Source organism: Lissotriton helveticus, chromosome 1_1 (genome assembly GCF_964261635.1).
Source record: "Lissotriton helveticus chromosome 1_1, aLisHel1.1, whole genome shotgun sequence".
NCBI classification, from domain to species: Eukaryota; Metazoa; Chordata; class Amphibia; order Caudata; family Salamandridae; genus Lissotriton; species Lissotriton helveticus.
Window position 1 is genome coordinate 903,157,501 of NC_136057.1, and position 12,254 is coordinate 903,169,754.

The 12,254-nt window shown below is 46.4% G+C and overlaps 1 protein-coding gene across 1 annotated transcript in view; it reads left to right on the forward strand.

The window, feature by feature from the left end:
• Positions 1-12,254, forward strand: part of NR2C1 (nuclear receptor subfamily 2 group C member 1) — a 424,839-nt gene that overhangs the window by 322,454 nt on the left and 90,131 nt on the right. Inside the window, exons 12-13 of the mRNA XM_078648543.1 lie at positions 1,160-1,299; positions 1,883-2,020. Coding sequence (XP_078504669.1) covers positions 1,160-1,299; positions 1,883-2,020 — 278 coding nt within the window. The remainder of the gene's footprint in view (positions 1-1,159; positions 1,300-1,882; positions 2,021-12,254) is intronic.

Sequence of the window (12,254 nt, forward strand, 5' to 3'; positions counted from 1 at the left end):
TCAAAAAATGCTACCTGTGTTAGCCAGTGCTAAAACTCAACATATACTGTTCGTATAAACTACTAAACACTGATACTGTCCGTATAAACTGCTACATACTGATACTGTTCATATAAACTACTAAACCTTGTGCCAAGCATGCTGCAACTGTAATTGGAACTATGGATGTATTGGGAGAGAGAAATTGATTTGCCTTTGTGATGGTAAATTGCCATTCCGAATATATAGAAATGGAATTTACGGGGGTGTAACTACTTACTCTAATTCTTAGAAAAAGTCTTCACAAAATAATGCTATCTAGATCATGTTACATAATGGTGTACAGGTTTATTCTGAAAATATGTGTAATATAGGATACACTTCTACAATCCCAGAGCATTTGGGCTAGTTGTGAGAACAAACCGAGTAATCAAAGACTGCATACAGCTAGCTAATGCCAGTAATCAGTAGACAATTGTTCTTGTAGTTAGAATACAAAAAACCTAAAATAGTGAAGAAACGCACATTTTGTTTTCCAGACCAATGAGGGGTAATCAAAAACAGTTAAGGTAGATGGGCCATAGTGGATAAAAACAAAGCAATACAACACAAATTAAAAGGAGAAGATAGTATTGCAAAACCATGCAGGACTGCAGATGCAAATAACAAAATGATGAGTTTATAGGAAAGAATGTTTTTGGTGAGGAGAATTATATAGGAGGAAAACGATACAATTCACCAGAAAAAGCAATACCTAAGCAATTCATCAAATACCTAATATAAATAAATTATAGCCAGACTGTACATAGTTTTATAAAGGATATTGTAATATTTTATATTGTTGTGCATACGTTAACTGTTCAAGGAATGATGTGTTCTATTCAGCTAATCTACATCACTGACTAACGAAAGTAGAATGTATAGTGCCCTGGTAGCAAAGGCAAGCTTGGTTAGCCAGACAGAAAAAGTCTAATCAGTACACAAGTGGTCTATGCACATAATGTGCTGCGGATATCGAAACAATGTCTTTGTGGAGAATTTAGCCTGAATTGCTTAAATGAGACCAGAAATAACCTGCTTGTTTCCTCCTAGTTACTTAATAGATAAAAATTTAATTTTTTTTGGTGTTATAACTACCCTATATGGTTGTATTAACAAAATATCTATTTTCCCTGAACAGGACAGAAAACAGTATATCTTTGGTGAAATCCTGCTGGAATGAACTGTTTGCACTCGGCCTAGCCCAGTGTGCACAAGTAATGAACGTGGCAACCATATTAACTGCATTTGTTAACCACCTTCATGGTAGCCTTCAGCAAGGTAAAATACTTATATTGCAGTGCAGCCAGTACAAATGATTTGACAGAATGTTGTTGTCAGTTGGGATACTTTGTGTTTGCTTTTTTATGCCTGGTTATTTTAACAAATAGCCACTTTACCTATTTTGTTTATTTAACCTAATGTATCAATTTTAGCGCCCATGAAATGGAGCTTAGGTACTAAAATTGCAAATTATTTGGAAACTTATCATTTTGGCATGTACCAGTTGCAATGGAGCCTGTCATTAAGAGAGCACCCAATGCGTGTGCTTCTCTCTCAGATTTCCTTGAGTGTAAAATCTGCCTGTGTGTCTTTTATGAGAATTTCATGGCTCTGACTGCCTTGTGATTAGCTACCTCATTAAAAATTTGGAAACAGCTCCAGTTCTGCAGGGCATTATTTTGAGATGTTATCATTGAATAACAAGTTAAAAATGCTCTTTATATTCTGCCATATTCCATAGCTGAATCAATGGATGTCATTCTGACTTCAGGTAAAACAAAGGCATGCAAAGGAGTATCGCTCAGCTCGTGCAAAGAGGGAAAACACTGTTTATGAATGTTTTGAATTTTTTCATTTGTAGATAAGTTGTCGTCAGAAAGAGTGAAGCTAGTGATGGACCATATTTTCAAGCTTCAAGAATTTTGCAACAGTATGGTTAAGCTAAGTCTTGATGGTTATGAATATGCCTACCTGAAAGCCATCGTCCTCTTCAGCCCTGGTAAGTTTAAGTCTTTAAAGAAAAAGCGATGCATTTGTGGTTTTAGGATATTGATTTGAAACTTTAATTTAAACCTCGTCTCAGTTTGTGAAGATTTCGACCAACGTATAATAATTTCATATGGGGTCTTGTATGAACACTATTCATTTCTCATTCTTCAGTCAGTGAATGCCCTTACTAAATGTTTACATTTATTGATGAGGAAATTCAAACCTGTCTACATATCTCAGTGTCATACGTAGTGTGCCGTTTTATCTTCAAAGGTGTATTTTTTTCTCACTTTGTTAGTTTACTGGCTGTATCTCTAGATACAATGCAATGTTATAGTTATGTGGTTGGATACAGTGGTTCCTAATTCGGAAATGTCCCTTTTCAAGAAGTCTGTGATGGTGATGCCCTGTTGTATAGTTATTGTAACAAATTGATCTATTGTCATACCTAGTGTTCAACTCCCCTGATTACATATATCAGCTATGTACTAATTGACAGAGAAGACCTATTACTGCACACCCTCGGTACAAGTTTTTCTTCTGTCTGAGAAGCAAGAAAAACAACCCACCACCAGAGAAATGTCCTGTGAACTATAGGAGATTGACCTCTAAAAATAGTAAACTAGTCCCTTCAATAATGAATAATTTATTAGTACCTTGCCCTCTTTTTTTATAAAATGTCATCAATACCTAGCCTAACTAAAGGGCTAAATACTTAATTTAATTGGCTGAAAGATGCACACTAAAAGAATACCCAAAGTATGCAATGACTTCCTAGCACTTAATATTGCTATTAAGATCAGCTTGAATTACACCATCTGAGTTCTTCTGGTGTGTAATAATTCACTCTAAAGTATTTCTTGAAACAAATATTTAGTTGGCCAATAAGGATCAGTTTTATATGAATAGAACCTACAGCACTCTTGGGCATCGTCAAGATTTCATATGTAGTTATTGAGTGAGTCTTACAATACCATTTATTCTATTGTTCTTCCAGACCCCTCATCTGCTTGCACGGTTTCCCATGCCGTACTGTACCACTTTAGGTTGCAAAATTAATGTTTCAGTTTCTTTCATAATGTTCCCACAGTAAAGTGTAATAACAGCTCGGAAGTTAGTCGTTGGCTGGGGTATAGGTGTGGGGCAGAAATGCAGACACATTGGCATGGTGAATTTCAAGTGATTCTGTAGGTAGGGGGATATATGATGGCAAGCTGAGGGTGTGTAGGGAAAGGTAATACCTGGTTGTGGATGTGTCTTTAAGGCTGGTAAAGGTGAGACCCGAGCCCGAAATTATGGAAGTTGCAGGAACTGCATGATTAGATACAGAGCACATGGCAAACAGTATTCCGAGATAGGGTTTGGTTGTAATCTGGGACATCTCCGTAGGGTAGAGAGGAAAAAGAGCAGCCTTTCTATTGTAGAGTCTCTATGCTGAGTGTCTGTTGTATAATGAAGCGCTACAGAATATAGAAATCCAATTGTAGCTTGAAACAAATTGCTTTAACCTTAAAAGAAAGAATCATTGTCAAATTGATAAATATTCTGAGAAACAGGAGCCTGTAGCATTCAGTTTAGGATTGCTGACTTATGTTATGCTTTGTTATGTGTGGTTATTTTGTGTGTTCCCACAGCTAGTATGGTCATAAAGCACTCTTCATCTGGGCATTTTCTGTTTATAATTACACTCAATAGGAACACTGCACCGCCAAAAGGTAGTTCAAAAACATTTGCACAGAAATGTGCTTATTTTTCTGGTTCTAACACATCAGACCCAGCCTCTTATTATTATAGGCTTGCATCTTCACCTGAGAAGAAAAATATGCTAACAAGCACCAAGCTGATCTTCTCTGCTTTCTTTATTTCCCAACTGTATGTACAGAGTTTCGACTTTTGGAAGTACACCATATACACAAAATCTGTCTGGGGGACAAAAGATTGGCAGGTTCAGGGAACTAAGGCCTTATTTAGAGCATGCCTCTTACCACTTAAAATGATTTTCCTGACTAAAACAGTGCAACAGACTTGTCTTTGAATAGCCAAGATGAAGAATTAGAACACACTCTGTATTCCAGTGTTGTCACATTTTGAGAACTGGCAGCACTTAACTCACTTCAGTGTGGGTACACTAGATACCATGATACCTAATGGTTCTTTTAATTCATCAGACCCCAGTTGTAAGGGACGGTTGGTTTTTCTTATGGAAACAAATGGTTGTCAATGTAGATTTCGGAGCAACGACAAAGGGTTTCGGATCAATTGGCCTGATCAGCGAAACAGTTGGTTATAGATTTCTTACCTTAGAATTACCCCCAGGCATCCAACTGGATCCGTAAAGTTTTTCGTCAGCAGTACCCCTGCGCGTCTGAAGGTGGCGTCTGACAATTCTGCATTCGTGGTCGCCGTGATGATGTCACGGTAGCTACATAGACTCCGCCCTCGCGCGCTGACGTCAGTTCTTTCTTTCCGTGCCAGCTAGTACAGATCCGGAAAGAGCAGTACCCCCAGTCATTTTTGGGCGGGGCTTTTTTCTCGACTTTTGTCGACTGTTGTTTTTTTTAGTCCATACGACTCCTGGTGCACGAGGGATGCCCAGCTTTAAGGCTTGTGGTTCCTGTAACCGACTGATGTCGGTGACTGATCCGCACCGCATGTGCCTCTACTGCCTGAAGAGCGACCAGGACCCCAAGTCGTGCTCCGACTGCAGGACCTTGGCCCCGAAGTCTTTGCGATAGCGGTCCCGAAAGCTACTTGAGGCCCAGCAGTCGGCTCCACGCTGTTCGAGGTCCCAGTCGAGGAGAAGGTAGAGGGACCAACACCATTCTTTGCACTCTGGGTCAGGTAAGTCGAAGCACAAAAAGAAGTCGAAGAAGCATCGTAGCTCTTTGAATTCTCCGCGTCTGTCGGCACCGGCTCCACGTCCACCACCGGCGTACGCTGTGTCCCCAGCCGACGTCAACCCTGGCTTCCACCTCAAGGTGGACACAGAGGCGGACCGGCACCGACCGACTCCTAATCTGTTGCCGGCGGGAACTTTTGTGCCCTTGTTCTACCCTGGCTCTTTGAGACCAGATTGGTAGCCAGAGGAGGGTGAGGAGGACTGGGAGGGGTCTGGGGACCCTTTAACCGACAAGTTGGTGTACGAACAGGACTGGCGAGAGGAACTGGAGAAGCCAGTGGTCTGGATACCTCACCAGACCTTGGCATGTTGTCTCCTACCGTGGTTACAGAGGAGGGAGTGTCATACGCAGTAGTGTTGCGTAGTGTGGCCGAGGCTCTCCACCTTGAGCTACCTACCGTGGCAGTCAAGTCTAACCTCCTGACAGAGGTCCTTCAAACGGCAGCGTGTTCTTTGAAGCCCCTGCTGCCGTTTAATGAAGCCCTCACGGACATCCTTTTGGGCACGTGGTCCAGGCCCAACACGGGCTCCTGTGGACAGGATGATTGCCCGACGCCACCGCCCGGCCCAGGGTTACCCCACTTTCTTCTCCCAACACCCCACCCCTGAGAGCTTGGTGGTTCAAGCCTCCACTTCTAAAGGGGTACAAAAGGGGGGGGTGATGGACGGAGCATCTGGACCAATCAAACACTCACACCCAGTCAAAAGATCTGGGTTTAATCCATCACCGTTCTTTAGCCCACTCTGCCACCCCAGTTCAGACATGGCTATATGCAAATCAGTCTGACCCTGTGCCTCATGGGAACAGTCCAGCCCGAACTGCCAAGCCATGCCTTCCCTGGACCGGAAACAAGCTTCCGAGGACCGGTTTCTGGCATTACAGCCGTCTTCAGCCCGGCTTGCTTGAATCCAGTGGCAAAGTGAGCAAGGGACTCACGTCTGAGCATACCCTGCCACACTTATGGCGGCCAAAAGCGGTACAAAAGGGGGTGGTGATGGACGGAGCATCTGAACCAATCAAACACTCACACCCAGTCAAAAGATCTGGGTTTAATCCATCACCGTTCTTTAGCCCACTCTGCCACCCCAGTTCAGACATGGCTATATGCAAATCAGTCTGACCCTGTGCCTCATGGGAACAGTCCAGCCCGAACTGCCAAGCCATGCCTTCCCTGGACCGGGAACTGGGGTGGCAGAGTGAGCTAAAGAACGGTGATGGATCAAACCCAAATCTTTTGACTGGGTGCGAGTATTTGATTAGTTCAGATGCTCCATCCATCACCACCCCCTTTTATTCCACTTCTAAAGGGGCCTTCCCTACCGAACCACCGGATAGGGAATCCAAAAACCTGGACCACCTTGGGAAGAAAATGTTTTCTTCCGCCACCTTAGGACTGCGGTCGGTAAACACTGCATGTCTGGTGGTCCGTTACACCCACTCTGTGTGGGATACGGTGGCGCAAGTGCTGCCTCAGTGCCCAGAGGAGGCCCGAGCCAAACTACCGTGCAGTTGCCGAGGAGAGGGACGCAGGGAAGTTTACCATCCGCTGTGGGCTGGATACCGCCATCGCACTTGGTAGGATGATTTCCACGTCAGTAGCCCTTCGACGCTACGCCTGGTTTCGTTCAACTGTTTTTTCTGGGAATGACCAATCCACCCTTACGGACATGCCCTTTGATGGCTGTCGCCTTTTCGGCGACAAAGCAGACAACGCGCTAGTGCACTTTAAGGACTCTCAGGCTACGGCCAGGTCCTTGGGCCTCTCCACAACCCACCCTTCACAGTCTGCCTTTCTTGGCTACCGAAGGGGTGCCCCCGCTACAGGCCGGCACAAGCTGTTCAGCCCCAGCATAGCCGAGGACGTGGGAACCCCCGCCGTGGTTTTGGGGGCTAGCGGGCGGGCCAGTCCACCACAGCCCCCTCTGCACCAGCCTCCTAACCCTCCTAATCCGACCTTTCATGGCCAACGAACGCCAGTGGGCAGCAGGATCCGCCATCACATCCCCCACTGGTGCACCATTACGTCGGACATGTAGGTTTTGCAAATTGTCCGAAGGGACTACCCCTCCCTCCATGCCACCTCAATACCATTGCATGTCTGAGGATCACCTGGCCCTTCTCCAACAGGAAGTTTCGGCACCCATGGCCAAGGGTGCCATTGAGCTCGTTCCTGCCCCAGAAGTAGGTTGTGGTTGCTATTCCCACTACTTTCTGGTACCCAAGAAGGACAAAGGCCTGCATCCTATTTTGGATCTCAGGAACGTCAACCGCTTCCTCCGGAAGGAGAATTTCAAAATGTTGACGCCCGCAGAGGTCTTGGAGAAGTGTGGCTCAATGGTTAGAAGAGGCAGACCATGAAGCAGAGGTCAGACCCGGGACCAGGGTTCAATTCCCGACGCGCCCAAAATGTCCACGGACTCGATAATTCTCGCTTCGGTGCCTCCTCGAATCATGGGTTCACACTCTGCAACTCCGGGCAATAGCTTGCTTAATCTCCACTATGGCCCCCGCGGCGGGATGCCTGGCTTTCACCTTGGGGGTGCCCAGTACGGGTTATCTCACAGGGAAAAACCAGGACGGGTTCCCAAAGCAAGCACTTAGAGACCGTTGGTGATAATGCGCTATATAGATATAAATTACAATTACAATTGTCTGCCCTCGACCCTGGAGACTAGATGGTGGCGTTGGACTTGCAGGACACTTACTTTCACATCCCCCTCCTGCCTGCCCACCGGCGTTACCTGCGGTTCAGAGTAGGCCCACGCGCACTTTCAGTTTACCATGCTCCCCTTTGGCCTTACCAGCACCCCTCGGATGTTCACGAAAGTGATGGCGGTAGTCGCTGCTCATCTGCACAGATCAGGGGTTCCAGTCTTCCCCTAGCTCGATGACTGGATGTTGAAGGCGGGCTCGCCCCAGGCTGTCTTCTCCCAACTCCAGATTACAGCCGACCTCCTTCATTCGCTGGGGTTCTTCATCAACGTGCCGAAGTCGCACCTGACCCATCTCAGAAGCTCCTATTCATCGGAGCGGTTCTGGACACGATGCAGTTTCTGGTTTATTCTCCCAAACAGCGAATATTCGGGCTATGATTTCGATCTTTCAGCCTCTATCCCGGGTTTCGGTCAGGATGACTCTGAGGCTGCTGGGCCTCATGGCCTCCTGCATCCTGCTGGTCGATCATGCCAAATGGCTTATGCAGGCTTTGCAGTGGGACCTGAAGTTCCAGTGGGCGCAACATCAGGGGAATCTGTCAGATTGCGTCCAGATCTCGGAGGGCACTGCACAATAATTGCAGTGGTGGCTAACGAACCAGGATTGGGTCAACGGCAGATCCCTCTCCCTTCCCCAACTAGAACACACAGTGGTGACAGACGCATCCCTTCTTGGATGGGGTGGCCACATGGGAGAGGTCGAGATCAGAGCCCTCTGGTCTCCGGTCGAGTCCGGGCTCCACATCAAACTTCTGAAGCTTTCGGCGATTCGTCTTGCACTCTGGGATGGGGCGGCCACATGGGAGAGGTGGAGATCAGAGGCCTCTGGTCTCCGATGGAGTCCAGGCTTCACATCAACTTTCTGGAGCTTTCGGCGATTCGTCTTGCACTCAAAGCATTCCTTCACCCTGTCCGGGGAAGAGTAGTGCAGGTGTTCACAGAGAACACCACCACCATGTGGTACTGCAACCAACAGGGTGGGGTGGGGTCGTGGACCCTATGTCAAGAGGCCCCCCCGCCTCTGGACATGGCTGGAACATCAGGGCATATCCCTGGTGGTTCAACACCTGGCAGGTTCACTGAACGCCAGGGCAGACCAACTCAGCCGCAGGTGCATGATGGATCACGAATGGCGTCTTCACTCGTAGGTGGTGCAAGGTCTGTTTCAGCAGGAGGGAGAGCCTTGGTTAGATCTATTCAGCATTTCTGCGCGTTGGAATTTCCAAGGCGGCACTTGCTAGGCGACGCTTTTCATCGCGAGTGGAGTTGCGGTCTTCTATATGCCTTTCCGCCTATACCACTTCTGCCCAGAGTGCTGAATAAGATCAAGCGCGACCGGGCCCATGTCAGTCTTGTGGCTCCGGATTGGGCGCGAAGAGTCTGGTATCCCGAGCTGCTCAACATGGCCATCGATCCTCCTATATGACTGCCTCTTCGGTAGGATCTTCTGTTGTAGTAGCAGGGGACGATCCTCCACCCGAACCTGTGCAGCCTCCACCTCCTTGCGTGGAGATTGAGCGGCGGCAGTTGACGTTGTTTGACCTGCCTCCCGAACTCTGTGATGTAATCTTGGCAGCCAGGCGTTCCTCCACTAAGACGGTATACGCCTGTAGATGGAACAAATTTGTGGCATGGTGCACAACAAAGGCTGTGGATCCTCTTTCTGGGGTTTTCTTGCAACTCCTTTCTTTGGCCCAGCGGGGCTCTGCTCTGGGTACTCTTAAGGGCTACCTCTCAGCCATTTCAGCCTTCCTTAGGCTTCCTGATCAGCCTTCTCTTTTCAAGTCCCCTGTTGTAAATAGATTTCTTAAGGACATTACGCTTCTTTTTCTTCTTGTTCCCTTCGTAATGTCCCAGTGGGACTTGAACTTGGTTCTGACATATCTTATGTGCGCTCCCTTTGAGCCACTGCATAACTGTCCTCTCAGACTTCTCACTTTGAAAACTGCCTTTCTGGTGGCCATCACCTCTGCACGCAGGGTGAGTGAGCTACAAGGTCTGTCTTCCAAGCCTTACTTTCTGGCTGTCCATCCGGACAAGGTCGTCCTTAGAACTAGATCTTCCTTTCTTCCCAAGGTGGTCACTTCTTTCCACGTTGGCCAAACCATCACTTTGCCCACATTTCCACCTCCGCATCTTTCAAAAGAGGAAGAGAGGCTCCACCGTCTAGATCCAAAACGTGCTTTCCTTCTACTTGGATCACACCAAACAATTCCGGGTGGACGACCAGCTCTTTGTTGGGTACGTGGGCGCTAAGAAAGGTCAGGCCGTGCACAAACGGACCATCTCCAGGTGGGTTGTTCTGTGCATCAAAGCCTGCTATTCTTTGGCAAAGAAGTAGCCTCTATTGGGACTGCCCTCCCATTCCACCAGGGCGACGGCAGCTACCACTGCTTTGGGACGAGGAGTCCCCCTAAATGACATCTGTCAGGCAGCTACGTGGGCATAGTTTCACACGTTCACTAAACACTACTGCCTGGACAACCAAATCCGGAGAGACTGCTTCTTTGGCTCTTCTGTTCTCCAGGACTTTCGGTGTGAACTTAGTTCGCAGACCCACCTCCTGGGTTGGTATTGCTGGGGTATCTATTCTAAGGTAAGGAATCTAGAACTAACTTTCTTTCAGATGAACAAGTTACTTACCTTCGGTAATGATATATCTGTAAGAAACATAGGTTAGTTATAGATCCCTAACCGCCCCACCCATCCTCCCCTTTCTGCAAACTGACTTCTAGGGTTAAGGGCATCCTTCAGGGCCCTAGTTTTGTGCACCAGTGGTCAGTGTCTTGCATGGCTCTGCCCTTCTGGCTTGGAAAGTCGTGTACAGAACTGACGTCAACGCGTGAGGGCAGCGTCTGTGTAGCTACTGCAACGTTATCCCGGCGACCACAACACCGGCGCGCTGAGGTACTGCTGACGAAAAACTTTCCGGATCCAGTCTGACGCCGGGGGGTAAATTTAAGGTAAGGAATCTATAATTAACCTATGTTTCTTACAGATATATTGTTACCGAAGGTAAGTAACTTGTTCATCAGAACACTCAGGGGTGGTGACATCATATAATGTTGGGAAGTTGCGCCTTGATAGGCTAAAAACCTCAACACTTTCTCAGGTGAAGCAACACTTGTCCTTTTTTTCTGATGACATGGATCTCCGAGATTTCTTTTTCGGTCCCCAGAACCCATGTCAAAAGCACTTCTTGTATGGAATATACCACGAGCTGTGAGAAATTTCTTAACAGGAAGCGGCTGAGAGACTGAGCGAAATCGACAGGGTTAAATTAAATTAGAAAAGGCTTTGGCTGTGGTTGACAACAGTATGACCAAATTATCATCTAGAATGTATTCACTGGGCAACATAGTGTGTTCTGCAATTGACATAATACAGCAAGATATGTCTATTTTACAGCATGGACAGTCACAACTACGGTCCATTGTTATACTAAGCTGGATGTTGCAAATATTACATTTTAGCCATGTGCCATGGCATTACATCAACAGTACAAGTCTGTTTTCTACATATGATCTCACAGAAGGATAGATAGTAATGGCACGCAGAGATGCAAAATAATACCATGTTGCACATTGAAAAATTAGACCAATTACCTTTCACCGTGGCTGAGACACCATCCATAAACTGGATAATCCATGGTTGCATCACCCTACCGGTCACAACTTTATCATTCCAATATTGTCTACAACACTAATAGGTAGGCAGATACGGAACACTGGGGGAAGGTTATGTGCATGAGTACTGGGAGTAGCCATTGAGGTTTAGATTCAGGAATGGGGACACAGAGGTTTTCCTTAGTTTTTCCGACTGTTACGATGCTTTAAACAGGTCCGTAGTTTTCAAGAACCCTTCCCTTCGTGGGGCATGCAATGCTTCAGTTGTGAACTTGTCCTGTTATCTGAAGGGTTCTCCAACGGTCGTGATTCATCCGGTCTTCAAGCTTCTCTCAAATGGAGGCTATTTGATCAGACCCTCCAGGATTTCGCGGTTTGCCGCGAAATCGGCACTTTTGTAAAAATGCCGAGATTTTTACAAAAGTGCCCGCGAAATCGGCACTTTTGTAAAAAAAATGCAGCGATTTTTACAAAACTGCCCGCGAAATCGGCACTTTTGTAAAAATGCTATTTTTACAAAAGTGATTTTTTTTTTTTTTTTTGTGAACCAGGTTTGATTAGTAAATAAACAAGTCATGACACTTGCATGACAGCTGGCATGATCGTATACATCTTTCAGACAGCTTGCGTAATTACTGGAACTACCAGCATGACAAAACATTAGACTGCATTTTGCTCCTGCTTGGATCGTCCTTGCATGACTGCTTGCATAATAGAGACAAGAGTGCTAGGGCTGTCTAAGCCTTTTCTTCTCGCATGGACATTGCCTGCCTTTGTAGGTCAGCATTCGTGATCACAGGCATGACAGTTAGCATAACCTCCTAACGACCTGCATTGCACGACGTTCTGCATAAAATTGTTGACAATGGGCAAGAGGATGTTGTTCAGTTTACAAAAAAGATGGCATAACAAATTGAATGTCCAACTGCTTACACATTGTGTGGGAACTATGCAATAAACACAGTATGTGTGATAAAGCCTTTAATATCAAAGAGCCCCACTTG